Source organism: Artemia franciscana, chromosome 4 (assembly GCF_032884065.1).
Source record: "Artemia franciscana chromosome 4, ASM3288406v1, whole genome shotgun sequence".
In the NCBI taxonomy this organism is placed as follows: domain Eukaryota; kingdom Metazoa; phylum Arthropoda; class Branchiopoda; order Anostraca; family Artemiidae; genus Artemia; species Artemia franciscana.
In genome coordinates, this window is record NC_088866.1 from 34,279,770 (window position 1) to 34,305,982 (window position 26,213).

General features: G+C 34.8%; 1 protein-coding gene across 21 annotated transcripts in view; it reads right to left on the reverse strand.

The window, feature by feature from the left end:
• LOC136026339 (longitudinals lacking protein, isoforms N/O/W/X/Y-like) overlaps window positions 1–26,213 on the reverse strand; it is a 170,247-nt gene that overhangs the window by 66,380 nt on the left and 77,654 nt on the right. Inside the window, exons 5-6 of one of the 21 annotated variants that reach the window (XM_065702787.1) lie at window positions 14,962–15,194; window positions 13,986–14,258 (exon numbers count right to left, since the gene is read on the reverse strand). The exons of 11 other annotated variants lie outside the window; for them this stretch is intronic. In XM_065702787.1, the coding sequence (XP_065558859.1) occupies window positions 14,962–15,194 (233 nt within the window). In that variant the 3' untranslated portion in view covers window positions 13,986–14,258. Of the gene's footprint in view, window positions 1–3,812; window positions 4,015–5,541; window positions 6,019–13,985; window positions 14,259–14,961; window positions 15,195–17,373; window positions 17,595–19,344; window positions 19,566–20,782; window positions 21,784–22,945; window positions 23,191–24,177; window positions 25,330–26,213 lie in introns of those variants that run through there. 9 more of the 21 variants (XM_065702799.1, XM_065702780.1, XM_065702821.1 and 6 more) reach the window with 9 other exon arrangements.

The following is a 26,213-nucleotide window of genomic DNA, read 5'->3' on the forward strand; positions in this document are numbered from 1 at the left end:
AAAAATTCGTAGCAGGAAAAATGCAATTTTATTCTTGTTTTTAATACATGTGGGGAGGGAGCGTTTATGATGTTAAACAAATCATTTTACTTCTTTTTAGTCTTAGGTAAAGCTTTTATAGACAGAATCATTTAAAACCTTATTCAAACGATTCTTACTCTTATAATAGCAAATTTTGATTGAAAATAATTAGTAAAAACAAAAAAAAAACTTCAAGAGCTAGAATATCTATGAACTTAAATGTACGAAGGTCCTCTGGGGAAGGAAGGAAAAATTTTCCCCGGTGGGGGGCCTGTCACCAAAAACTCAAAGAAGTTTTTTTTTTTTTTTAATAGGAAACTTTGATCAAGGGTTACAATCGACTTATCATAGGATTCCAATCTTATCCCTCCCCTTGTGCATTGCCTTTTAATGACCGTTGATCGTTCAGAGAAAGGGCAAAACTGCTAAAGACCATTATATTAGACAATACGACTACTAACAACTCATTACTGCACCAAGCCGTCTGAGACCAACACAGCTACGCACGCTCCTTCTTCATCCCAACCTATTCACAGCCCCCCTCTTTGCACTCTACCAAAAAGTCCCTATTTCCCTTGAATCTTTCCTTACGACATCCTCCCATCCCAACTGAGGAGGGCCTGATTTTTGTTTAGCCCTAGACGGTTGGCCAGAGAGGACACTATTAGCCTATGCCTAGTTTTACTTATATTTTTCTGAGTGTACTGTAGTACTGTCTGCTCCTCTACGCAACTAGGTTCCTTTCAAGATGACAAAAGATAGCATCTCAAAAGACATTAATTCAAAAGACGTATATGGCGTTTTTTCAAGAATCTTAGTTTACATTCTACGAGCTCCGACAGAGCAAAGCTCAATCGATTGATTTAGTTCATTTGTACCTGTCTTGTTCATTTCCATATACATTCAGAATTTTCAGTATTTTTTTTTTTTTTCCGAATGCATCTTGTCCTCTTTTCTCGCTCATAGAGAAGGTGGAATATTTGAGTATTCTGATATAAATTCCCGTGGCCGTATAATGTATTCTTAAAACCGTCCTCTTGACAACAAGTATTTATTAACAGTCGTAAAGAAATAAAATAAAAGATGTGTTATGTAACGCGTCCCCTTTAAAATTACCACAGCTTATATGTAGAAAGGCGTTAGCAAAGGAAATCTGACATCCCCTTTTCATACCAGAACAAGATGCATCGCAAAAAAAAAAAAAAAAAAAAAAAAAAGAACCCGTCCTGGTGAGGCGATCCGAGACGACTTAAGATCTAAAGACTGATATCTTCCAAGCATTAAAAACAGAAAAAAAATCGTGTTCTTCTTCCCCCACATCAGTTGCCTACTTTCCATCTATTATGTTTCCAGGCGTTTCCAAAAACAGCTAGGATCAATACGAAGCAGCTTCTGCTCAGAACTTATCATCGAATATTATTGATCCCTAGCATTAATACACAAAGCTATCAGCCCAAAATTATTTTAAGCATAACGATGGGCTCCGAAGATTAAATATACCTATTGTTCCCATACTAGAAAATTTTAGTGATATCATGTATGAATTGTTTAAATCTAGTTATGTTTCAAACCCTCTCTAGATGAATATGAGGCCACTTCTTGGATAAGAAAGATTATGTCCTAGGGGTGGGTCAGGATCTTACAGAAACTTTGGCAGGAGATGGAGAAAAACGGTCATTGAACTACTGAAGGATAACAAATTGACAAATTTTTATTTCTGTGCCAATTTTTTTCTTTGAAAATAATTTTCCCCGTTGTTTCTATCAAAGATACGGGAGACAAACACCACATAGTGGCATGGAAAATAAAAGAAAACAAATCCCAAGGAAACGCAGATTAATTCAGTCTTAATTAACGTTTTCATCCAACCCCTGAACATAAATTTGCCCTTGGCGAGATCAGCTTTCAGTGCTTCTTGCGGATTGGTCCTGTAATTTCGTAATATTGATGGTTACTGTTTTTGACATGCTCTTTGTCTTTGCTCAGAGGAAGCAGGTACGTACACAATAATGATGTTACTATGGGGGAGGGCAATTCCTAAAAAAACAAATTTCATACGAAAACATAAGAAAATAAAGATACAGTCCTAAACATTTAGGTCACAGAGGGGCGTGAACACAAAGTCCCTGCAGGGTATGTATATGAAATGAAGTAATTATAAAGCTTATGTAGTTGCCAATGATGACGAGAGATGTGAATTCAATAGATAGGAACTAATCTACATGGCAGCACTGAGCTTGAATTGAATCAATTCTAAGTCTCAAAAAACCCTGCACAATGTATGCCACATCTCTTTCTCTCTATTTTTACCATAGTCTTAGCTTTATCGCATTCCTTCGCACCCAACCCCTTTTCATATACCCACGAGGGTCGCCTCTACTAAGGCCAAAGTTATGGGTTGAGAACTAAGCCAAAAACAGATTTTGAGGGCAAGAAAAAACTGGATTTACATAATCGACTACGGTTTAGTTCGATTCATCAGTAAAACTCATTCCCGAAAAACAACTCATTTACCATATGTATCTAACTCATTTACCATCTGCAATTATGCCAGCGGTACCGCGGTACAATTAGGCATCATCACATCACAACTGTTATCAGCGTGTCATCTCTGCAGAGTTGCCATAGGGATATTTAAAATAAACCCGTTAAGTGACCAAAAGTGTACAGAAAATGTGGATTAATCAGAGAGAAACAATCCGAAACAAAACATCTATTATTTGTCAGAAAAAAAAATAGCAGACAATTCTAAAATTAAAATACTTAAGATCTAACCCCCTCCCCCCTAATGTCACAAAAGACCGTTAGCGAATCTTCAAGATTCCAAGTCTTTTTTGTAAATATTTTTCTCTGATTTTTAGTGTTAGGGTTTCAAATATTCGATTATTCACATTTTTGCGTTTGATTCTTGAATTATTGCGCTTTATCGAATCATTCACCCACTCATTGATTTTTTTATTTTTTTTTTGACTGGGTACAAAAGTTTTACCGATATGTTACGCCTGAAATATCTGAATTATAATTAGTTGCTATCGATGTCTCTTGAAAATTAGTGTGTTATTGTGGGCATTGTTAGGAGTTTATATCTGGTTCTTAGTCTACGCCTATTTCGAAAGATAAATTATATACTAGGAAATAAAAAATATATAGCGAAAACCTTGCGATATAGAGGGGATGGAGAGATACACGCTACAGATGATTGTTACTAGACCAGGATATCTGAACGTTTTAACTTTCTTTTTGCAACACTCCGAAATGACCGTACCATAGGAGCAGTGGCGGTTCTAGCCTCGCTGGCGCCCGATACAAAATACTGATTAGCCCCTTCCCCCCTGTCTTCCACAAAATTTTCAGGCAAAATTTTAACGAAGCTATCATTTATTAAAAAAGCTATTTTCAATTTATTAACTAATTAGTTATTTATTTTTCAATTTATTATTTAAATTAATTCATTAGTATTAATCATTAATTAACTCAATTATCTTAATTATAATTATACAATTATTATCATATAAATATTTAATTATTATCCCTTATGAACTGCACCCTCTATTCTATCTATTAATTTCAATAAAATTTCAAAATTACAAAATATTTATAGCTAGAATATTTGAGATTTTAAGCCCCTATAATTTCAGACCCCCGGAAAAATGCCTCCTCAGTCCTCTCTAAAACAGCCTCTGCACAGGAGGCAGTTCCTTTATTCCTCCCACCTTCGACCCTAGGTCTATGTTTAATACGAATGGTTTCCGATTGCCAAACAATTAAGATATAAATAAATACATACATACCCTAGTCCTGAAAGACCGTGACATTTTGCTCTGTGCTTTTCTAGATTTCCTATCCAACGAAATTGTCGCTGACAAATTTGACAGCGAACTTTCTTCGCTTGCCGACAACTGTACATCTGATGTAATAGTAAATTTTCGAGGGATCTATACTGTTTTTGACATACATCACAATTTTGAATTTCAACCCGGGATTTATAAGTCTCTGTAATAAAACAACAGGATAAGCTCTCATACAAATGCTCAACTTCGTTAGGAATAAATTTATAAAGTCAATTTAACTGGGGATTAGGCCTTGATCACGGCGGGGAGGCTCGGATACTAAGTCCTCTCCCGCCCATTCTCTCAGTATAACAATACATTTTTCATTTCTTACCATTGTTTTATCCATAACGTAAACAGTGTTTTCTCTCCCCCTCCTGGGCATAATTTTTTCTGTCATAACCTTATAATACCTAGATGTGTTTTCAGACATTTATTCAAATGTTAAATATAGTCGCAGAAATTAAACTTTAAATTCAACATATATGACATGGTTTGCCTTCAAGAGAAATAAAGTTACAAGAAGCGTGTGGGAGTATTAGTGCAAAAAAGTCATCAATAATCTGCATCGACAATATCCTTTCTTTCAAATTACGTTTTTTTTTTATTCTTTTAAACTTCGTGGCCACTTATCTCTCGAACTGCAACCAAAGCTTTCGCTTTTACGAATAGGGCTAATTATTTGTTAAATTTTGACACAATTAAAAAGCTAAATTCAAAAAGTTACCACAGCTTCATTGACATTCGTGACTTTGCCCCGGGATTCAAAAACTTAGGGAGAAGCGGTACATCAATTTCAGAGGATGAACATTGTATTTTGATACAATGTAAAACATAAAATATGGCTGGTTCAACGTCACTTATTCAAGTACCTTCGCCAAATATCTGCGAGAATAAACGTGCCATCAGTTGATAAACGTGGAACGTGGCTTCAAAATGATGAAATACATCATATTTTGCATAATTACCATTTGAACTTCCAAGAACATAAACATCAGGGAAATAAACAGGGGGGGGACCACCACCCCTCCTCCCGAAATATTACGTTTCGTAAGAATTTATTAATTTGTATAATTCATGATTTTTTTAGTATTGACAAAACTAACCCCCTAGCGACATGTGAGGTCAACCTTCAAATATACATCTGTAGACTTTCCTAGGATAGCGGCTTCCCAGCAGTTTTCCATCATTTAGTCGGACCGGTTGCCACCTATGGCTAATCTTGATCAAAATTGAGAAAAAAACGTATGCCATACATTGATCTTTGAAGGCCACATAGGTCAAATGTTTCAACAACTATATTTAAATGTGTATAATACAATAACATTTCGTTTGAGCATGATACATCAATTGAATGATTAGCTAGTATCACCTAACAAGGAATGGAAATTTTTTATGTGCGGTAGTATAGACAAGGCAATTAATGTGATTTGAAACTATAAAATCATGAAACCATTCAAAATCACTGACTCTTTTAACAGCAAAAAACCTACCGACTTTCGAAATCGAGGAAAGAGAAAGTGTCCCATTTCTCTTTCGTTACAGAATATACCTTTATGATAATGTCGGTCAAGAATAGAGAGAAGAGAAAGTGAACCGTTAGCTTTTTCAACTCATTCGAAAGGTTATATAAAGAAGCCAATCTGAATAATAATCAGTGAATCGTCAGCTACAAAAGAGAGAGGACGTATTTCAGATACTTTATTGAAAACAAAAATGATTGTCCTTTTCCATCACATACAAAATTATAGGAATGTAACTTAGCCCCTAACCGGAAAGCATATATAAATTAAGACACAGTTAAAGGCACAACGTAGTAACAGATAATGAAGTAGACCATCACCAAACTTAACAAAAACAGATCACATATTATTATTGCCGGTATCTTCGTCGACTTTCATCCCAATTGATAGCATCCACGAAGGGTCCCTCCAAGTCCAACCTTTTTCACGCGTATTCTCATCAGTATCGGAGGGGGCCTGATTTATTTGCATATTATTATCAGGATGTTTTCGCTTCTTGTGTTCTTCGACATGCTGTTTCTGTGAAAATGTCTTTCCACAAGCAGCGCAGACAAAACATTTCCGGCCTCCACATTCGTATTTTTGATGTTTTCTTAAATTACGAATGTATTTGTATTGGCGTAAGCAGATGCCACATTGAAAACCTGAAACAGGACAATACGGGTTACCGACTCCATTTTAACAAAACAAGTAAAATTACAATTAACAAAACCACCACCGTCACTGAAGAATGAACTATTCATAGCGAAAAGCAAGCTGAAAAACAAACTAAAGATTTTCTTCCTTTTGACGGTTCAAAGTCCGTTCACCTAATAACCAAGAGATATTACACCTTCCACTGAGAACGCGAAGAGCTAAACTCGACCAAAACCTGGGCAAAAATCTGCAGTAACTAAGGTTTTTGTTGGACAAAGAATAATGCGAGAACCAAGTGAGCCACAGCATCACAAAACAATTGAACCGTATAATGGAATCATAGAATATATCACAAAAATCTTGATACTTTGGAGGAGAGGCTTGGTGTAAACAGGAGGAAGGATCAGTGACAAAAGTCGACCACACTTGGCGTGTATATAATTCACAATCCTTAAAAACAGTCCTGAATACTTTGCATCCATGTCAGGGAATTCAGGGAAATTTTTAATCACGGAAAGCTTTATCAAAATACTGAGAATCGTTCTTTGAAAAATAAAAAAATAAAAAAAAAATTAGAAAAATTATTTTGCTTAAACTTTTTATAAGAAAATGATTCGACAAACTAACATTACCGTAGTAATTGTTTGTTTTTGCAATACTTTTAGTGGATATTTCACTAACCAAATTATTCAGGAGAAAAGAAAAAACCCCAAATGTTACTAACTGACAGGTATTTTTACCTACAGAATTTGTTCAGACTGGCTGAAAACATTGGAGGTGGGCTTTCCCTTCAGGCTCAGCGTGGACAGCTCTATCGTTCTTCGGCTTAATTTTTCTTCTTCTTTTTTTTAAAGCAATATTTTGTTTATGAAAGTTTTTAAACCCAAGCAGTAGACCAGACTACGATTGGGGACTTCAGTCTTGTGAAAGCAGCATAGAGCCTAGCTACGAACCATGTAAAAAATAATCTACTCGTGTATTTAAAAAAAAAAAAAAATTGTGGCTTTGCATGGGTAGGTGATTTTCTGTTTTTAAAACTGGAATATTATAAGAAATGTTGCTGGAACGAAAAAAACCTTAATACATCCATAATGATGGATGTCTATTTACATGAAAAAAAAAAAAACTCTAGGCTTATTGTCCTTTTAGAAGTACATTTTTTCCATAAAAGAGATAACTATGAAGAAAAAGTCTCGCTTCCGAAATACTTAATGGCTCATCGAAAAAAAAAATCCTCGGTAAAAACCATTACTGAGAATAATAACAACATGACAGGATAATTTTGAGGAATTGTTTTTCACATTTTTGAGGGTAATTGTTTTCTTATCTACATTTTTGAATACTATTTTTTTCAACTTCGTCGCATGATGGTTTTTCTTCTTATTTTCTTCGACTCACACTGATTTTGTCAAGTCTTAAGGTAAATGCTCTAAGTTGTTCTGCACATGCCAGACAGGGGCATAGAGACAGACATTTAACCAAGTACAGCCTCTTATAAATGATTCGAGTGCGAAAAAAGAGCAAAAGAGAAATTACTGGACAAAACTTCGGTGTTAAAAAGTTGGCTTTTTTGTAATGTGTATTCACTAGCCAATCACAAAATTTCTTCCACTTGCGCCACTTCCGTTTTAATTCAAATTGATTTTCATTTGATTTTAATTCCATTTTGATTCAATGAATTAAAATGGAGTAGTTATGGGCATCAAGTCATGGCTAATTGTAGAAAAAGCCAAGACAGATAGTCCAATTGAGTGAGAATAAAAACCTGGCATTAATTCCCCCCCTCCTTCATCGCCGACGTTACCATCTCCCACTTATGCTACATTTCTCAAGTCAGTCCACAATGCCGAACAAGAGTCAGTCTGTTGGAGGTTCTACCAGAGGATTCACTGTTCATCACGCTCGGTTGGGCAAATATATTGGAAATTATCCCTTGCTGCTTCATCAAAAATTGAAGAAAAAAAAATGTTTAGAAAAAAGAATCTCGCTAATGACCCCAACAGTTTGTTACGCTGGAACAATGTCGAAAGATAATAAATCAAACAAGTTTAAAGACTATTTGGTTGATTTAAAACGAAAGTCTGCAATCCCAATCTTTGGAGATTAAAATACCGAGACGACCTTTCTCTCTCCACATGGCTAAGTAATAGTGTGGAGATGAAGATGGCAATGAATTCGACCATAAGCTAAGTCACTAAACATCATTCTAGGTTCTTTTATTACCAATATATACAGAATTCGAGATGGATATAAAAAAGCAAAAGCAAGGATATGAAATGAACAACTCTATTTGTATAGAAACACATAAGGATGGCGTCAAGTCAAGGCTCAAATCCGATCACTATCTTAAAAATATACCAAAAATACTTTTAAATCCCATCAAACAGGGAATTTTCCTGAAATACTGATACAATAGACAATCAGGTTTTCTGCCGAAAATTTTCGCCATGTAAAGAAAAATGTCATGTTCTTTTCGAAGATAAGACCACTATTTTGCACCTAGGTAGTCCTAAGTGTCCTAGGTAGAAAGTCCCTTAACGAGCCTGTAGGACCTAGTAAAGCAATATGAAGCATGTTTTCAATCTAAAATTTATTCTAGAAAATTAAATTACAAATACACACTTCTATGTACAATGTGGGTGACAATAATGACGATGTTAAAACAAAACAAGAAAAATTTAATTAAGTAATTTCAAAAAAACAAGAGACAGTATTTAGAGGGTTTGCCCTCTTCATGCCAACTGATGCATATCGCAAGGTGCCATGTGGGCCGCACAGGTCTGCCATATGTGGCACAGTCCTGAAACTCCTGTCACAGTTCTGACACGCTTGGCACCCGCCACCTGATGCACGTGATTTCTGATAGTCAGCGCCTTTTGCACTATCTTTCTTTTAAAAATATGACTAACGAAAGATGAAGCCAAACTAAGAGAGGACCACGTAAAAATTTCTTATTTGACCCTTTGGACGACCTTCCAAATGCCCATATTTTTCTTATTATTTTTCCCCATATTATTTCTTAGATTATATTATTTCATATTATATTATTTCTAATATTATTCTTTAATCCCCATATTATTTCTTATTATTTAACGGCCGAAATAGAAAGTCCGTAAATTATGTGCGTTATTAAACATATGAAACTTGATAATACGGAAAAGCCACACGAACAGACAAATAAATTTAAAAAATCTAAATAAATTTAAAAATAAAATTTAAAAATACAAATAAATTAAAAAAATAACTTTTCGCAAAAAAGCTATTGTATTCTTTCAAAAAGGGTATTGTATAAAGAAAATTTGTATTTTCTACGAAGACACAAAATTTGCTTTCAACTAATTTTATCAACCTTAATTCACATAGCTACAGCATTCTGTCGTTATCGCATTGAAATACCTAACACACATCATGATCGTCATAAAGAGATATGACGTTATTCGAGACAGAAAAAAAAACAAAAACAAAAACAAATATATAGCGGGTACCACAAAAAAAAAAAAAAAAAACAAAAAAAAAAAAACACACACACACACAAAAAAAAAAGAAAAGAAAATGCACTTCGGCAAGTGAATGTGCACTTACAGACCTACACAGTTACGGACACAAAAACAAAGAATAAACACTAAAACTATAACTGCACACAACAAGAAATTCCATTATCAATGGGAGGAGCGTTACTGAATACCTGGTAAGCCCCAAGAACTATGTACATTATCACCTCTGTTAAAACTTAGGGGCGACAACTACAGCAACAATCCACCCAGTCTGCCTTTTATTAAGGCGACTAGGAACTGCCAAGGCCGTACTCAAAAAGGGGGAGTACAAATTCGAGCCCCAATAAAACACAAATAACTAAATAAAAACGCGCTACATATTGTAGAGTTGAGACACATGTCAAAAATTAAAAAAAAAATATAGGAAGCATTTCTAATCAGAATCCTAAGACAAATTCAATGATATGATAAAAAGGGATTTCAAAATAAAAGATACGTCAATGGTTCTCCCCTTAAAGACCCCAAATCCTAAAAATACTTTCTCTTACCAATTCTCATTTTCCCTATGAATTGGTTTTAGAATGAAGCGCGTTAATTTCACGTTACTAAAGACGATGGTTTATAAATAATTATGCTACTTGTGTATTATTCAGAACACACTCAATAAGTGAAGTAAGGTTCTTTCGTGAAACAAGCTACGATGCAGGTAAATTTAATGAGAAAATCCGGTTTCATAGCCACGAAGACAAAACTCAATTTAGTTTGCGACACACACTGATAGAAGATACTGTCTGAACATGGATTTTGAAATGAAGATTTGGGATTTGCCAGAGACAGAAAAAGAGACAATCATATTTTTCCAGGATAAGGGGTTGTTGCCCACAACAAAACAGTGCGTCAATGGACACAACATGACTTTATAATCTCACGAGATAAAAAAAACGGTTATACTTAGGCTTTATCAAAAGTTTTGGCTATATATTTGCACATTATGGGGGGTGGGGTGCATTATATCAAATACCTAACTTAACCTAACCACCTCTCTATATATAAAATACTTAATTAAAATATACCTGCATCGTAGTTGGTTTCACGAAAGAACCTAACTTCACTTATTGAGTGTGTTCTGAATAATATACAAGTACCAAATTTATTTAAAATGCCCATTGTGCCGGGAACCACTTTTTAGATCTGATTAGAATATCTAAAATCAAGAAGTTGGTTCCAATAGCACGTGCATCACCAAACAAAACCTTTCTTAAGAGCCCGTATAATGAACATTTCCAACTTAAGGTGACCAGACCGAACTGTTCCAGATTGTTTGTCTTTTCGAGCTTAGTAATGGTCGTTTCCCACATTTTATCACGAAATGATAGCTTTTCATTACGTTTATAAGAGCCCAGATCTCCTAAGTTTAGGTGTATACTCTACAGAGGAGATGATAACAATAACTATCCTCGCTAGTTATGTGCCCACCGTCAAGAAGTGATAGCACTTGTCGCCACAGCATTTCTAGCCACATCGCTATAATAGCAATGAGGTTTTACAACATACTGAATCTGGAACCTATGACCCCTTAGATAATACGTCTACACGTACGTAGATCATTACAAAGCAGGGACAGATTGACATAAAAACAACAACAATGTTTTAGAACAATTAAAATACATAGAAAAATTGTAAGAAAACAATAAAAACTACGAGGTTTACACACATCAATATTGAGTAATAGCATCTTGAATATTTGTATATAATGTTGAAAATAATGCGAACATAAACCGAAGAAAAGAGGATTTGCCGTTCATCAAAAAGAGGTTACTCCATGAACAGTTTTTAAATGTTTAACAAGATTAAATCTGAGAAAACATGCGTGTGGACAAAGAGAACACTGAAAGTGTTTTTCCTTTCCGCACTCGTATCGTTCGTGACGATTTCTGCTTGCCTTTCGAAGATAGCTTCTTCCACAGGTCCTACATCCCCAACGACCTAAAAGAAAAAATATACCCTTAGTATTATGCAAATAACTTTTAATGCTAATAGGTTAAGCATTATTACCCTTATTCAGCTTCAGGTAGGATAAATTATAACGTAAGACAAAGATAATAGAAAGGTTTCTGAACTTTATTACGTTTACGAGTCGGACAAATACTGAGTCCAACCTTTCAACCCTTCCCCCTGGATACAGTGGTGCTTCCTCCTACCTTCCACGAGATTCGGTTGATATCTAACAACCTCTTCAATTGAATTTCCTAAGGAAAAGGATCAACTAGGACTCTTGCTTTCACTTTCTAAATTTTTAAATAATAGTTTTAGAAAAAAAAATATAATCAAAAGTGAGAATTCTTTTCACTAGTTTGGTAAAAAAAAAAGGAAGAAAAAAGTAAAATAAAGCAATCTCATAGCCCTCAAAAGCAGCAAAGTTTTGTAAAATGTTTAGCGTTAACTATGCTGAAAATTGAACAAAAAAAGATGTATGCTATAGTTTCTACACATAATATTAGTTAATAAATCCGAATATGTTAAAAAAAACTTTCTCACGAGAGTCCACTTTCTCTCATGTTAAAATATCATATAAGACAGCGTCAAACTAAGAACTAATGTGAATATTTTGGTGTCCAAAACCTCTCTAATAACACTATTTTCGTATTTGAAAATTGAAATATTTAGCTGATTAGATTAAACCTACCAGTTAAGATGAAAAAATAAAACAAAAGAAAATATATAAATACAGGCAGCAGTATACCCAATATGCCTATGACATTTTGTGAGAAATACTTTTTTTCATTTGTTTTGTATTTAGCAAATGCATGTTTACGTCAAAAGAAGATTTGAGGAATCATTCCTAACCCTCCCAATCCAACTTTACAGGCAAATGTCCAGACAAAATCAATTTTCAAGTAAGATCATTGTTGATCAATTCAAGATTAATTTTCAGGCAAGATAGACATATGAAGATTCACCACCATATAAAATGGGAAAAGAAAAACGAATGATAAAAACTCGACAAAAATCATGATGTCATTTTACAAAGATCTTTGCTACGAATATCAGCATTGTTTATTTAACACACGAATTTCTAAATTTGCGGAAGTTAAGCAGATATTTTAGTAGGTAATTTCGTTTTTTACATAAAAAAAATGCTAGAACCATGATGAAAAATTTGTTTCAACAATATGAGTAAATTTGTCAATCTGGTCAATTATTGACACCTTTATCACATTACCCCCCCTCCCAAGATTTTGTTTATTGGTGTCCTTGTCACATTGGGCCTCCCCAAGATTTTGTTCTAGACCCGTCTTTCAGTGTATGAAACTATGGAATTTCATTGAATTTGTTTAGCAGTCTTCCTGATTCTCAAACTCAATATTTACTGTTCTGTGTTGAAACTACATACTTAGTTTTCATTGATACATAAATGATTCTTATTTTTCCTAAACAGGCATTAAAGAACGTGATGTTACAATCGCTAACAGAGCACTGGATAAATATTATTAGACCTCTATGAGAGTATATTCACAACAAAATTAAGTTTTTTACTTTAGAATTATCGATCTCCTGTAGCCGCTCACTCTATACCGTTGAACACGATCGAAATAGCACAAAAGAAGAATTTATTTTTCCCAGTCTATAAGAGCTCCTTATTTTTTAACGAGAATCTGATCATTGGTTGATTCTATTCATTCTGGATTCCATTGGTTGAAAATTATAAATATAACTCCAACGGCAAGCTAAACCAAAGAAAGCGATGATGGTGGGGCATGTAAATGTAATTTTATTTGATCTAGTCCAAGTCATTGATCATGATCTAGTCATTACCAGCGAGTTTGAAGTCGGCACAATTGAGATCAAAGCAACAGTGCAAAGAATATGAACGGTTACTAAAAAATCGACGGATAGTTTATACAGTTCACAGTTTATACAGTTCAACATTCTTGCGACACGACATCTGTAAGACAATGAGCAGATCTATCAAACAAAATCTAATGTATGACTTAAGTTCTCAAATCCTTCAAGATAAGCGAGCCCATGTCCTTGTTCCATTATTTTCCTATTCAGAGAAAAAAGTTTTTATTACCTGAATTTACTGATAGTCATCGATAGTCAATAAGACTGCCAGCCTTTGTAAGGAACATCAACTCAATGGACTGATCTATAAACTTCGAAGTCAATAATGAAGTTCTACATCTGTAATGAGGCAAAATTTGCCCCCTAAGACTATTTCGAAGGACAAAATACCCTAGTCGCGCCATTCATGAGTGAATTCTCAAAATACTCTCTTTTTTCTTGCAACCTTTTTTAGACCTATTTGTTTCTTGCGAAAAACTTCAGAATATATTGCGTTTACCATATTCAAGTCAAATAGTGCAACTTTCTTAAAAAGAAATATAAAAATTAGAGAATCCAAAGTATCTTCAAGAGATAACAAACACAAGAGTGTAATTTGCCAAAAATATAAGATTAGTCCTAAGGAACAGAACCAGTGAAATTTTGATATCATTTAATATATATTCAACCACAGAGATAAGGTAGCTCAAGATAAAAAAAAAAAACGACTAAACAGAGAAACGACGACATTCACTTAAATTCTGGATGCATTTTTTTAATATGTCGCTTGACATTGTACCACCTATCAGAGACATAAGGGCAGTATAAGCACTCTTTTTCTCGTCTCGTATATTTGACTCCTACATTCCATGGATTGGGTTCAACTAATTGGGTCACCTTTTCTTCACCATTCTTCCAATTCATCCAACCTATAAGAGAACAAACAGTCAGCTGTGTTGATCAAAATCAATGAAAGCAAATATACAAAATAAGCAACAGTGCGTTGGAAATAACCAAACTTAGATTGTATTTAACACATCAAGTGATAAACAAGCAAATGTGAGTAACAGAGTTTGACGCTACAACTCACAGGGGAAATAATTTTCGTCAAGCCGAAAGGATGTGCAGGGGTTTATCTTTTATCACCATATAAAAGGATGATGCACCAATGTAAATCTGAATTAAAAGCGTAAAAAAATACATAATAATTCAATTTGCGATCGTTCGTTCACACAAGCCCAAAGAATATGTATTCACGAAGATGGTGCACATTTTCGACCCCCCTTTTGCACTAGGATCCACTCGTCCCAAAATTTTACAATAACATTTTTGGACTCCCAAGCATCCAAATATTGAAAAGGGCACTATAAGTGCGGATTTGACAACACTGCTCTTGAAAAGTATCTGCCACACTTCGTTCTCTTTTATATACAACACAACACATTTCCCCTTTCTTTCAACCTTCATTTGAGAAACCTTCTTTTTCATAACTGACGCTGATATTTAAGGTCAGCAGAATAGGCAATCCAATGTGGTATCAAATATATGTGGCCCAGATATAAACTAGCCAAGATCTAACCTTTGCAACTCACTTGATATCAAAATGAACATAATTAAAGCAAATCAGTCTACCTAAAAGTTAACAGAAAAATCTGCATGAGCAACACCTCCAAGAAAACCAGGCACACTCCCGTGTAGTCTCAAAGCATGTCCCACAATGTGATGCTTATGCGACGCTGAATAATCACAATATTTGCAAGTAAACCTCTTTTTTCCTCCACATTCGAATTTCATATGCCGTATGAGGTTGGGCCTCGATGCATATGTCTTCTGACAATCAAGACAATGCCACCGACCACGAGGGCCTAAAATGAAAAGACATATGAGAAATCGGATTCAAACAAGCCCAACAACAACAGAAATGAAATGCTCAGAAAAACACTTATCATCAAGGTAGTAAAAGAAAGAAAAGGCCCCTCAAGGGAAATCGAATGACCTACTTAAGAACACAACTACCTCCTTGGTCATGCGTGGGGTTTAAAAAAACGTAAATCTGCTGTTTAAAAAAAAACTCAAGAAGTTCCAAACTATGAAAGCAAAAGAGTAAATATCTCCATTTTTAAGCATCAATAACTCGAAGTAAAAACAATACATAGTTGTGCCCAAAACAGAGGGGCGTATATGATATTTACAGGATGAGATGACGGTGATGTATTTAGAAGTTAGCTTTCTATGTTAAATCGATAAGACAACTTTAATAAACGATCCCTTCGAACATAAAAGTTCTCGAATATCTCTCGAGAACTAGAAATTTCAGATGTACCCTACATTTCATATTTCTATATTTCATTCTAGTCACCATTTTGAAATTCACTTAGGAGGAAAAATTCATTCGGTTATATCATCAGTAGGTATGCTGGGTAAGATTGGGCGACCTCAAATCTCTATAATAAGTATTTCCACAAAACTAGCATTAAAAATATTTCGTTTTGCTGACTTGGCCTACTCCTCAAATTAAACATGTTTGTGTAAAAAATAAGCGTTAGTCTAGGGGTAGACTCTAGGACTAAAGTTGACGTAGAATATGCGCGTTTTTTTTATTGCAGTTTTTAGATTAAAAACAATATGTCTGTCCAATCCTTATTATACCCTGATCCTTGAAAAATACGTTCCAAACAGAAACGTACAAAGAAACTGATTCTGGAGGGTGGTATATTGCCACAAAGAGGCATATTATGTAAAAAAAAAAATTATAAGAGCTCATGGGTAGTTCAAAAAATCTTCTGATTCGGGGATCCTGGCCTGACAGCCACCTGTTCTTACATGAATTAAATAACTGCTACAAAGAAGAAAACTGCCACAAAGAGGAAAATCCAGCCTTAAAAAAAAGAAAAGAAAAAGTGCTACTTAGCCTGGCACTTCTATCATTTATCTTCCAATAACCAAACTTTCAGAAAGATTAAAATATAGATTGTGATTATTGAAAAAAAATTCAGAACGATACAAGTCAAATTAAAACCCAAACAATAACAGTTACCAAGTTCATTCTAATAGTATTGAATCATTTACTGAACTGCGTGGAAAATGGCACAAAACTAGTACAACGGATTGAAGTTGGATAAAGCCTTATAAAGCAAAGATTCCAACGGGGAATCCTGCAGAAACATCGAATTGGTGAATCGCAAAATAACAAGGATTATTCTCACAGAACCCTGTCTTCTAACAATACATAATCTAGAACTCCTGAGAAAATCCAGTCAAGACAAAACTATTCAGTTTTCGACGGTGATCATAAATGCATCAATAAAAGCGGAAGCGCAGAATGACAAGCATAAGTGATCTTCAATTTGCCAATAAGCCCCCAAAAAATCTATTTGAGGAATCAAGTTCCCATCGAATTTTTTCATGGCTTTAGAAAATTAAAATCTTTAAGTGAATACACAATGCATTCACTAAGAAGAACTAACAAGAATTGAGCACTTCAGACACTAATTTATTTACTGAACACTAAGATCTTTTCTGAATTATTAGTGTCAAGGCATAATAATAAGAATCTCCTAAAATAATGGCTAATTCGTTATTTCCGAAAATGACTCACAATTTTGATCGTTCAGCACTAGATGTTCTCAGAAGCCAAATCGACCAACTCTATTCCAAATTGCACTTAAACTCATCCTTCGTACTGAAACACAAACAAAAAACAGGCACATTATCACACAAAAACAAATCTTGAAATTTTTCTCAACGGAGGCTTTTTTTAAATTTGAGTTTTGAGGGTGTTAATCTATCTAGTAATAATAATTGAAGAATATCTATCGCAACAATTGAAGAATATTAAACTTCAAACAATCTACGCTTGATAAATAGAGGTGTAGTTAAGGGTGAATAGGGGAGGGAGGCAGTGCATCCCTCGAAACCGAGTGGTAGGTTTAGTTAGGAAAAATTATGAGTTTGCCTTTCCCCGATTCCGAATCTTGGAAAAACTCCTGGTTACGTCTCTGATGAAAGCTAATGACGATAATAAAAACTCACCAAAGATGAGAATGCATTGCATACAATTTATTATAAAATTGAAACATAAATAATTTAAAAGTTTAAATGGTGAATTTTTGCCACATGTCTCGCTAAATTACTGCTCCGAGTAAATTCAAGTCCACAAATGTAACATGCGAATTGCTTTTTTTCCCCACATTCATATTTGATATGCCTTAGCAATGTTTGTTTCCAAGAATACTTTCGTCCGCATTTGTCGCAGGTCCATTTACCTAAAAAAAATATCAAAGTGTCAGCTGAATCTTTAACTGTTGACATAACCCCACCTTCCCAAAAAATGAAAATGAAAAGTTGACATTAAAAATATATCTAGAATATAGTCTCCAAAAGTTTCCTACGATTGTGTTCTTGAACTGGGTCGTACGAAATGCAAACACATCAAGTCTCAAAATGAATTTTTAACAGCCGTATTTTGAACTACCTTTTATATAACCAGATATATTACAAATTTGGTTTCAGACCGAAAAATTTAAAGGAGACGAATAGATACTTACAGGACTTCAACAGTCTATACAAAAGGACAATACTTAAGGACTTTGTTTAAGAGAGTGAGGGACAAATTCATCAATTTACCAAATATCACCCATTGAAAAACATAATTATTACATTAAAAATAACGTATTTTTCATATAAATATAGGTTAAGTCAGATAAATATAGGGTTGTGGGAGGGTGGAGAGGTCCTTTGGTCTCCCTCGCATTGTCCAGCATGTACGCATTGTCAGCAGAGCAAATACAACTCTAAAATATTTAGATAACATGTTTAGACAAGGACGACTGTGTTGTTTGCAGTTTTTAAACTTCAACGTAAGAATTGATCCTAGGTACGCTTCTAGAATAATATTTTTGGAACATTTAAAATAACAATTTAAAACTCCATACAAATTGGACAAATCGTTATTAATGCGGTTCACGCCTATGCTTTACTCCAAAAGACTGACCCTATAAGCTCAGTTCTGGAAAAAGAATCCACTCAACTAAGGTCAAAGCTGTGCTGAACGGTCGTAAATTTGGAAGCGTAGAACTGCTGAAAAATAACACAGCAAATACTACTTTAGGGAGCGCAACATTAATACTAAACCTGCCAAATGCTGGACGTCCACCTTCGTCTCATTCTATGGTCAAAAACTATTCTTACAGGTTTTTATTCACAAACTTTATTTCTCTTTATCTATACCTTTTCCTTCACTGGATTCAGGATATCCGAAACGGTTATGATAGTAAAATTCAGATATTCAGAACCTATCTCAACAGACAGAGAAGGCCAAAGATTCGGGTCCTAGATGGGAACCCTAAATGGAATCTATATGTGCTTTGTAGTAAAGGATCCAGAGTTCAATTTCGGCTGTCATATCGGTCAGAGTCGCACTGAGATTAAGGCATTGCTGTCCTCAAATAATAAAAAAAAAGGAGAAGAAGAAGAGTCCTAAATGAGCATCGAGGACACGCTGGAAGACTTGTCATAAAGCGCATTGACTTGTGGAACTCTCAAGTTTACATCGCTACAAGGTAATCGAACATGATATGTTAAATAGTTATATATATATATATATATATATATATATATATATATATATATATATATATATATATATATATATATATATTTGCTATTGTCACTTACTCATACCAAAATTTAGAAGAAAATACCAAGTTACTGAAACATGTCTCAGGTATATCAGAAAATAATAATGGTTCCACATTGCATTGTTCTACAGGCCTTTAGGTGGCGCATCGCACACTGTGTAAAAGTAGAATTTGCAAAATAAATTCGATGGTTAATATACGAATCATTTTTTTTCGTCTGTTTCACTCTCAATGGTAAGAAAATTCCCTATTTAAAAACATAGCCAAGAACTAGATTTATTTACCCGTAGTTTATAAATACCGTGCTACGGGACCCAGAATGTCGGTAAGACCTATTCAAATTGCGAGAAAGCCAGCAACATGTTTTAGACACTCCAATACAAAAATATTTATTTCAATGTCGATATGTACAAAACTATAGTCCGTGTGGGAGATGGTTCAGTCTTACATGTCTCATCAATGTACCGCTTTGACTATATATACTGTGGCAATACAAGCATTGAAATTGCTTCCTTCCCCCACACTCATATCGCGTATGTCTTTGGAGAGATTTTTTCAATGAATAGTTTCGTCCACAGTTGCCGCATGTCCATCTACCTAAAAAAGAGCGGAATATCAGGAAATGAAAGCCAAGAATAACAATGATAATTATCGATTTACTTTTCTAAAATACAAAGCGAAAGATAGGCAAACCTTCAGTCAAGTCAAAATCTGGTGACACACTATACGATGTCCAATGGAAAATCATCGATCAAGAAATGCAGGTGCCAGAGATTTAGATTCGATGGAACCGACGAAACATTCCTTGTCAGAAGCTTTGGTTAGACTAAGATAAACTCGCATCATCAAGATATTCCTATCTATTTTAGAGAAACTAATCAGACCGGCAAACACGGGGAGTCTAGAAGCAATCTTAAGTCTTACAGAAATCCCAGCATCAAAATTCACCAGTGAATTATAAAGCACATAATGTAACATAATTATAAGACCGTAGCTCCTGGATATGCAACTGATGTAAAAATAAAGAAGTTTAAAATGTAAACATCTACTAGGAACTGAAAAAATATCTAATATTCATCAAGCTTTAATTTCCAATATTCACTGTAGGTTCCAATTATACCATACTTAATAACAGGTGCCAAATGATATTTCTAAGTCAGCATCCAATACTCTTTGAAGGGGAACATACGCCTCGTAGAAACATGTAAATTTTTCTCTCTGTGATACATAAGGACAGTTTCTTCTTTGTTATTCGTCCAATACTTGGTTCCTTAGATATTGACACGACATTGAGCACCTTATATAATTACTCAAGTTACCCAAGAACAAGAATAAAAAGGAAAAACCCAGTCGAACAGCTGGTGATGCTTTTTTGTTTCAATTCATTACATATACGTGATTCATTTTTCATTCAGGAAAGGATATACAGCGAATGTAGACATACTTAACCAAACATATTTATGATTTGTAAGAACTTTAGTGTCAATGTTCTAACGTATATCAAATGCAAAGTACACCCGAAAGGATATAAGACAAAAATACTAGTTACATAATCGTTTATTTCTATACATGATACCATAAAACTAACATCTAATAACCAAACTATATTTCTTTTTGGGTATGGTTCATTCTTATATGCCTCATCAGTGTACCACTCTGACTATAAATTGCGTGACAATACGAGCATTGGAATTGTTTCCTTCCCCCGCACTCATATCGTACATGTCTTTTAAGGGATTGTTTCAATGAATAAGTTCGTCCACAGTTGGGGCACGTCCATCTACCTAAAAGAAAAGATCGGAATATCAGCAACTAATGGCCGAAATTAGAGTGACGATGATTGTGATATGACTAAGGACTCTTTACAAACTTCTTAAAAAAAAAATAATAATTATATCGTCGACACAGCTCGTGCATAGCCAGGAGCCCTTACGCGTACGCTAACAATGCCTTCATGGGAAAACTTCCTGGAAGCAACAAACATCAACCCAACAGCCACTACTGGTTGTTAATTAACAGCTAGTGGGCAGAACAGCTTCTTCATAGACATCTTAGTTATCCCAACTGACTCCACCACACGTCAAAATAAGATGTAGAATTAAAGCATACTTAACACTGGTGTTTTGTTATTCATTTGCCATTCGCAGTCGGAGCTACTAAGAAACTGCCGCTCATTTGTTCACTTTGTTGAATATGTTCGAAGTGTTTTCAAAGTCGACTGGCTCCATAAGAAACTGCTCAAACTTGTAGTAGTTTCTTATTGAGGAAATAGAATAGGTACTTTTTCAGCTACGACTAGGCATAGTCGAAGTAGTTGAAGATCAAGTCCTGTGAGAGCGCTATATCATAAAATTGACACTGTGAACTATCAGTCTCTCATTAGCCCAAACTGCGAACTGAAAATAGGCTACTGTCGAAGCCACACAAACAAATTTGTTACCAAAATGCTAAACAAAATCTGTTTTTTTTTTTTTGTTTTGTTTTTTTGTTCTCTGAAGCTGTATCAAATCACTTCACGATTGAAGGCGATCGGATGTAGCACGACATTTTTTTCTGCAAACGACAGTTACAACAACAACAAAAATTGTTTCTAAAACGATTTATTCAACGACACACAATAGAACGACTGTGATAGGTTAGATTATAACACCATGATGTTTTCTAACATGTCTGTATAATGTGCCACTTTGACTATAAGATGCACGACAGTATGAACATTTGAAAAGCCTTCTACCTCCACATTCATACCTCAAATGTTGTTGCAGAGATTGTTTCAAGGAATAGTTTCGTCCACAGTCTTCACACATCCATCTACCTATAAGAAAAGCAAACTTTCAGGAGCGCTCATTCTCCAATTCAAATATCGTAATGGATCATAATCTAGTTCAGTGCCCCCATGCAGATGAATTCCTACTATTCTGTTTTTCATCACCATTATTGACGATTACAAACTTTTAACCGATTACAAACTCTCGGTTTCAGGAAAATGACCTGATTATTTGTCAGAAACTGAAGAACTTAATCATAAATATTTTACAACTAGTCATTAGGGTGATGAAACTTGGGAAGAATCCAAATTCATTCCTCAGTGGGTATTATCTCGTTTAGGGAGGAAATTTGGCCGTCTTGATAGAAACAGAGTAGGTTTATGAGCTTCAAAAATATATTACCCATCGTACGCAGCTTTTCAGACAAAGATCCAATCAACAATACTGAATGAGCACAAAGCATAATCTTGCTCCCAACAGCAATTGTCCACCTCTCCTACCGAATGTATCAGAATAGTACACAAAATATTTGACCTCCGATACCTGCAGACAATGTGAGTAGAGGAAACACTACTTGAGAAAAATATCTCAAATGTGATTCAAAACCCCTTGAGAAATACTTCTCAAATGGGATTCTAACAACAATATTTAGTTGTTTTAGCATAATTCCCAGGAAGGCTTCTGGAACACTTAATCGAGAAAATTAGGCCGATGTCCCAATGCAGACACTATGCCGTACTTCATTGAAACTGATTTAAAAAAGCACTGACTATGCTCAATTCAATTTCTAACGGTTTAGGAAAACTCAAATTCTGCACTTTTTTTCTTTTTTTATCAAACCCACTTTACAGATTTATGTGAAATTTAGCGCAAAACATCCGTGGTAACAGATTTACATTTTGGAAATTCCATAGAAAAAATTATTGGCTCAAGATTCATATGGTGCTGGATGATTATGACAGAACCACGCTCAACTAATCTGTTTCCTAAGAGCAGAGTCGTGCTAAGGTCAGTTCACAATAGCAATAAAAAAATATTCTGAAGCACAAATAATAGCAGCAACAACTGGGAAAGGACTTAACCTGCTTCAAAAACGGAATTCGACCTGAAGACATCTTGAAAACCTCATTTGAGAGGTATCTACCATTTCTTTAGTTGGAATACTTATATTACAACCAAATATCCTACCATACTCCTTAAAATTACTGACACAAAAGAAAAAGATGTATTCCAAAATTAAACCAAGAATAAAAATCAAATCCTAGGCTTGAATAATCATATTGTCAAGCCGTGATAAGTTCTCAAATGTCTATTTAAGTTGCTACTCTGAGTATAAGATGCAGGGCAAAATGAGCACTTAAATAGCCTTCGCCCTCCGCATTGATACATCATATGCTTTTTCAGGGACTTTTTCTCAGAATAGTTTCGTCCACAGCATTGACAAATCCATCGACCTAGAAGAGAGCGAAATGTCACTTAGAGTTTCCACTTTCTTCAACAAAAAACCTTGAATTTTGTTGCTCATACTTACGGTGTTCCCAAGGACTGTCTGAGCTATATTTGGTTTCACTCCTGGTGCTAAAATCCCCGGAGCTTTACATTAGTATTTCACAGCTTGTCAAATAATCAGAATTTCAATTTCGCCCATAAAGCTTATGCTTCCTCTTCCACAGTCATGGAGCCTGCAGCTCAATCAACTACGTCACCAATCGTGGGAAGAGAATGCTATCCTTAATTTTAAGATTTACAAAAGTTTGCCATATCTTTGGAGGTTCAATTACATCGTATGCCAAAAAAAAGTCAAAGCTCAGTTGCAAGACTCCAGAGAAACTGGTTAAACGGAAAACCCAATACGATTTCCAAAAGATGACTCAGCCAACACAATCTAGGGTCTCCAATTGTGGCTATGGTTTTTTACTTTAACTCTAGGTCACTTGGCTTGTGACTCCATTATATCACAATCTAGTGGCATCAACATAATCTAGCTTCTTTTTTTTTGTAATTAAATAAGCTACTATGGGGTTAGTAGTTTCCAAGTATATTTTCAATATATTTTGTTTTATTTCATTAGAATTAACCAAACTTCATTTGTCGAGTGTTTCTCGTATAATACATATGTACCTGGTTTTATTCACCAGCTATTATGAAACATTTAAAATTATTGTCAGAAAAGTTAACAAGATTGGCATTAGAATGCTTCCAAGATTTCTAGACACTCCGTAAAAATTGAAGAAAATCAGCATGTTTAACAAGCTGATTTGTTTAATTTGTCCACAACAAAAAGTTTCAACCTGGTGGTATTTAACATATGCATGCAAAGTGAGTTCTCCCAATTTATTTGTCTTTTAGGTTGAAAAAAAAAGACAAAATAAAGCCAACCTCAGCAGCTATTGAATAGCCAATAACTACAAAAATGGTCAATAACTACAAACATTTCCAGCCATGAGACTAAGCCTTTTTATTGAAAAACAAAGAAACAATCATCAAAAACACCCAGTTTAGTGGCTACTTTGGTTGTAACATGACTTATGTCTTGCAATATGCCTTGTTAAACTACATCTTTGACTGTAAGTATTTCCACAGCCATTACAGGCAAATAGCTTTCTGCCACCACATTCATATCTAGTATGTCTTAGCAAGTTTTCTTTCCAAGTATAACTCCGTCCACATTTTGAACAGCTCCATTTACCTAAAAAATATATTCAACAATCAGCAGACTATCAAAAATTTGAATAGATAAAAAAGAAGATGCCAACTAGAGGGGAAACGGTCAATTATTTTGAAGATTTGAATGAAGTTTATGTCGTAAATTCACCAAATCAAAGGTACTGCAGAAATGTGTATTAAATAGTCTGATGAATAATTAATCGCAATTCCAACATTTTAGGGCCAAAGCCGGACCACGATGAGGCTAGAATTCGTATAAGAGACAGGAGCTGCTCAATGAAAGTGACTTTCACGGGTTAACCTAATAAGGACCTTGACAACAAACAGCCTTGCACAGTAGCTTCAATTAGTAGTTCATCGAGTATGTTCGACATAATTGTAGCAGTATCTTTTCCCAACAAAAAGTACACTTCACACAAGGACTGAACTGTAATCATGCACTGAAGTACTAATGCCATAAAAAACATTACCCATTGATTTGATTCGGCAACACTCAAAATGATTTGCCACATGTAGCATTATGTTTTTCGCTCAGACAATATCATACTGACCTGTGTATCACTGTCTAATTTACAGGAAAAATTCAAAAGAAGAAAAAGAAAACAAACTTTGCTACTACAGAGCATGCAGAGAAAATGCTAAATTTACCTAAGGCAAGACTTCATGAACCAAATTCATATAAAAAGTTTCAACCCGAGCATTAAATTTATTTATTCAGAGAACTCAATCTACAAAAACAGATTCTTCTTTACTGTTGGAGCCATGACAAAACCTGACATGCCTCACCAAACTCCCTCTCTGACTATAAGTGCATCCACAACGCACACAGGTGAAGTGTTTTTTCCCCCCACACTCATATTTGGTATGTCTTTGCAGGTTTTGTTTCCACGTATAGTTCCGTCCACACTTCGAACAGCTCCATTTACCTAAAAATATATTGAAGTTTAAACCGGACTGTTAATAACGAAGTCCATATCTATAGTGAATCAGAAACACTATCGAAAGGGTTCATTGCAAACGCTAATTATTCGGAGCTAATTTTGGGGAAGGCAGAGACTTAAAGAAATAGGGCAAAGCTATAAAATGAAGTTACCAGAAAGCATAAAAATTCCCAAACAGCAAAATATGTGACAAATTTAATTCCCCAAACTCTTCAGGACATGACCTTGTTTACAACCAGGCAAGAAGTCATCTCAGTCAAACAAGTCCATACAAGACTGTTAATAGTCTTTTATGGTCCATAAGTGATCTGCTGACAGAAATATAAAAGTAAGATAGAATGTTTCTTAGGTTCAATTTATGCGTTGATTCCTTCTTCTTTTCTTATTGTTTGAAGGAAGAAATAATTACTATTAAGACCCTAAAGAGAGGAGATAAGGGACAGTAAATTCTCACGGCCTAGATCCAGAATCGAAAGGGTGTATAATATTCCTAGTTAAGGAGACAAGAGACCTGCAGAGTCAAGATCCATTAGGCTTTTGTCGGCCATGCTGCAATAAGAAGCCGACAATGGACTTTGAACACACAATAATCCAAAATCAATTTGCAAATCTATTTAAAAGAATGGCCACATAGCGTTTCTTACTATTCGTTAAGTTGTTTAGTGAGACAACCTTTCAAGCAATCACAGTCATAACAACGACAGAAAAAGAATAGTTAGTTATTATACCTATACAATAGCAAAAGAAAGGTAAATGTATACCTCTATTTTTGCACCAAGGGGTTAAGGCGAAATGAAAAGATAGGACAGATGATGAAATCCTCAAACATCTAAGTATCTTTACAGATAAATTAATCACAGTTACTTCAT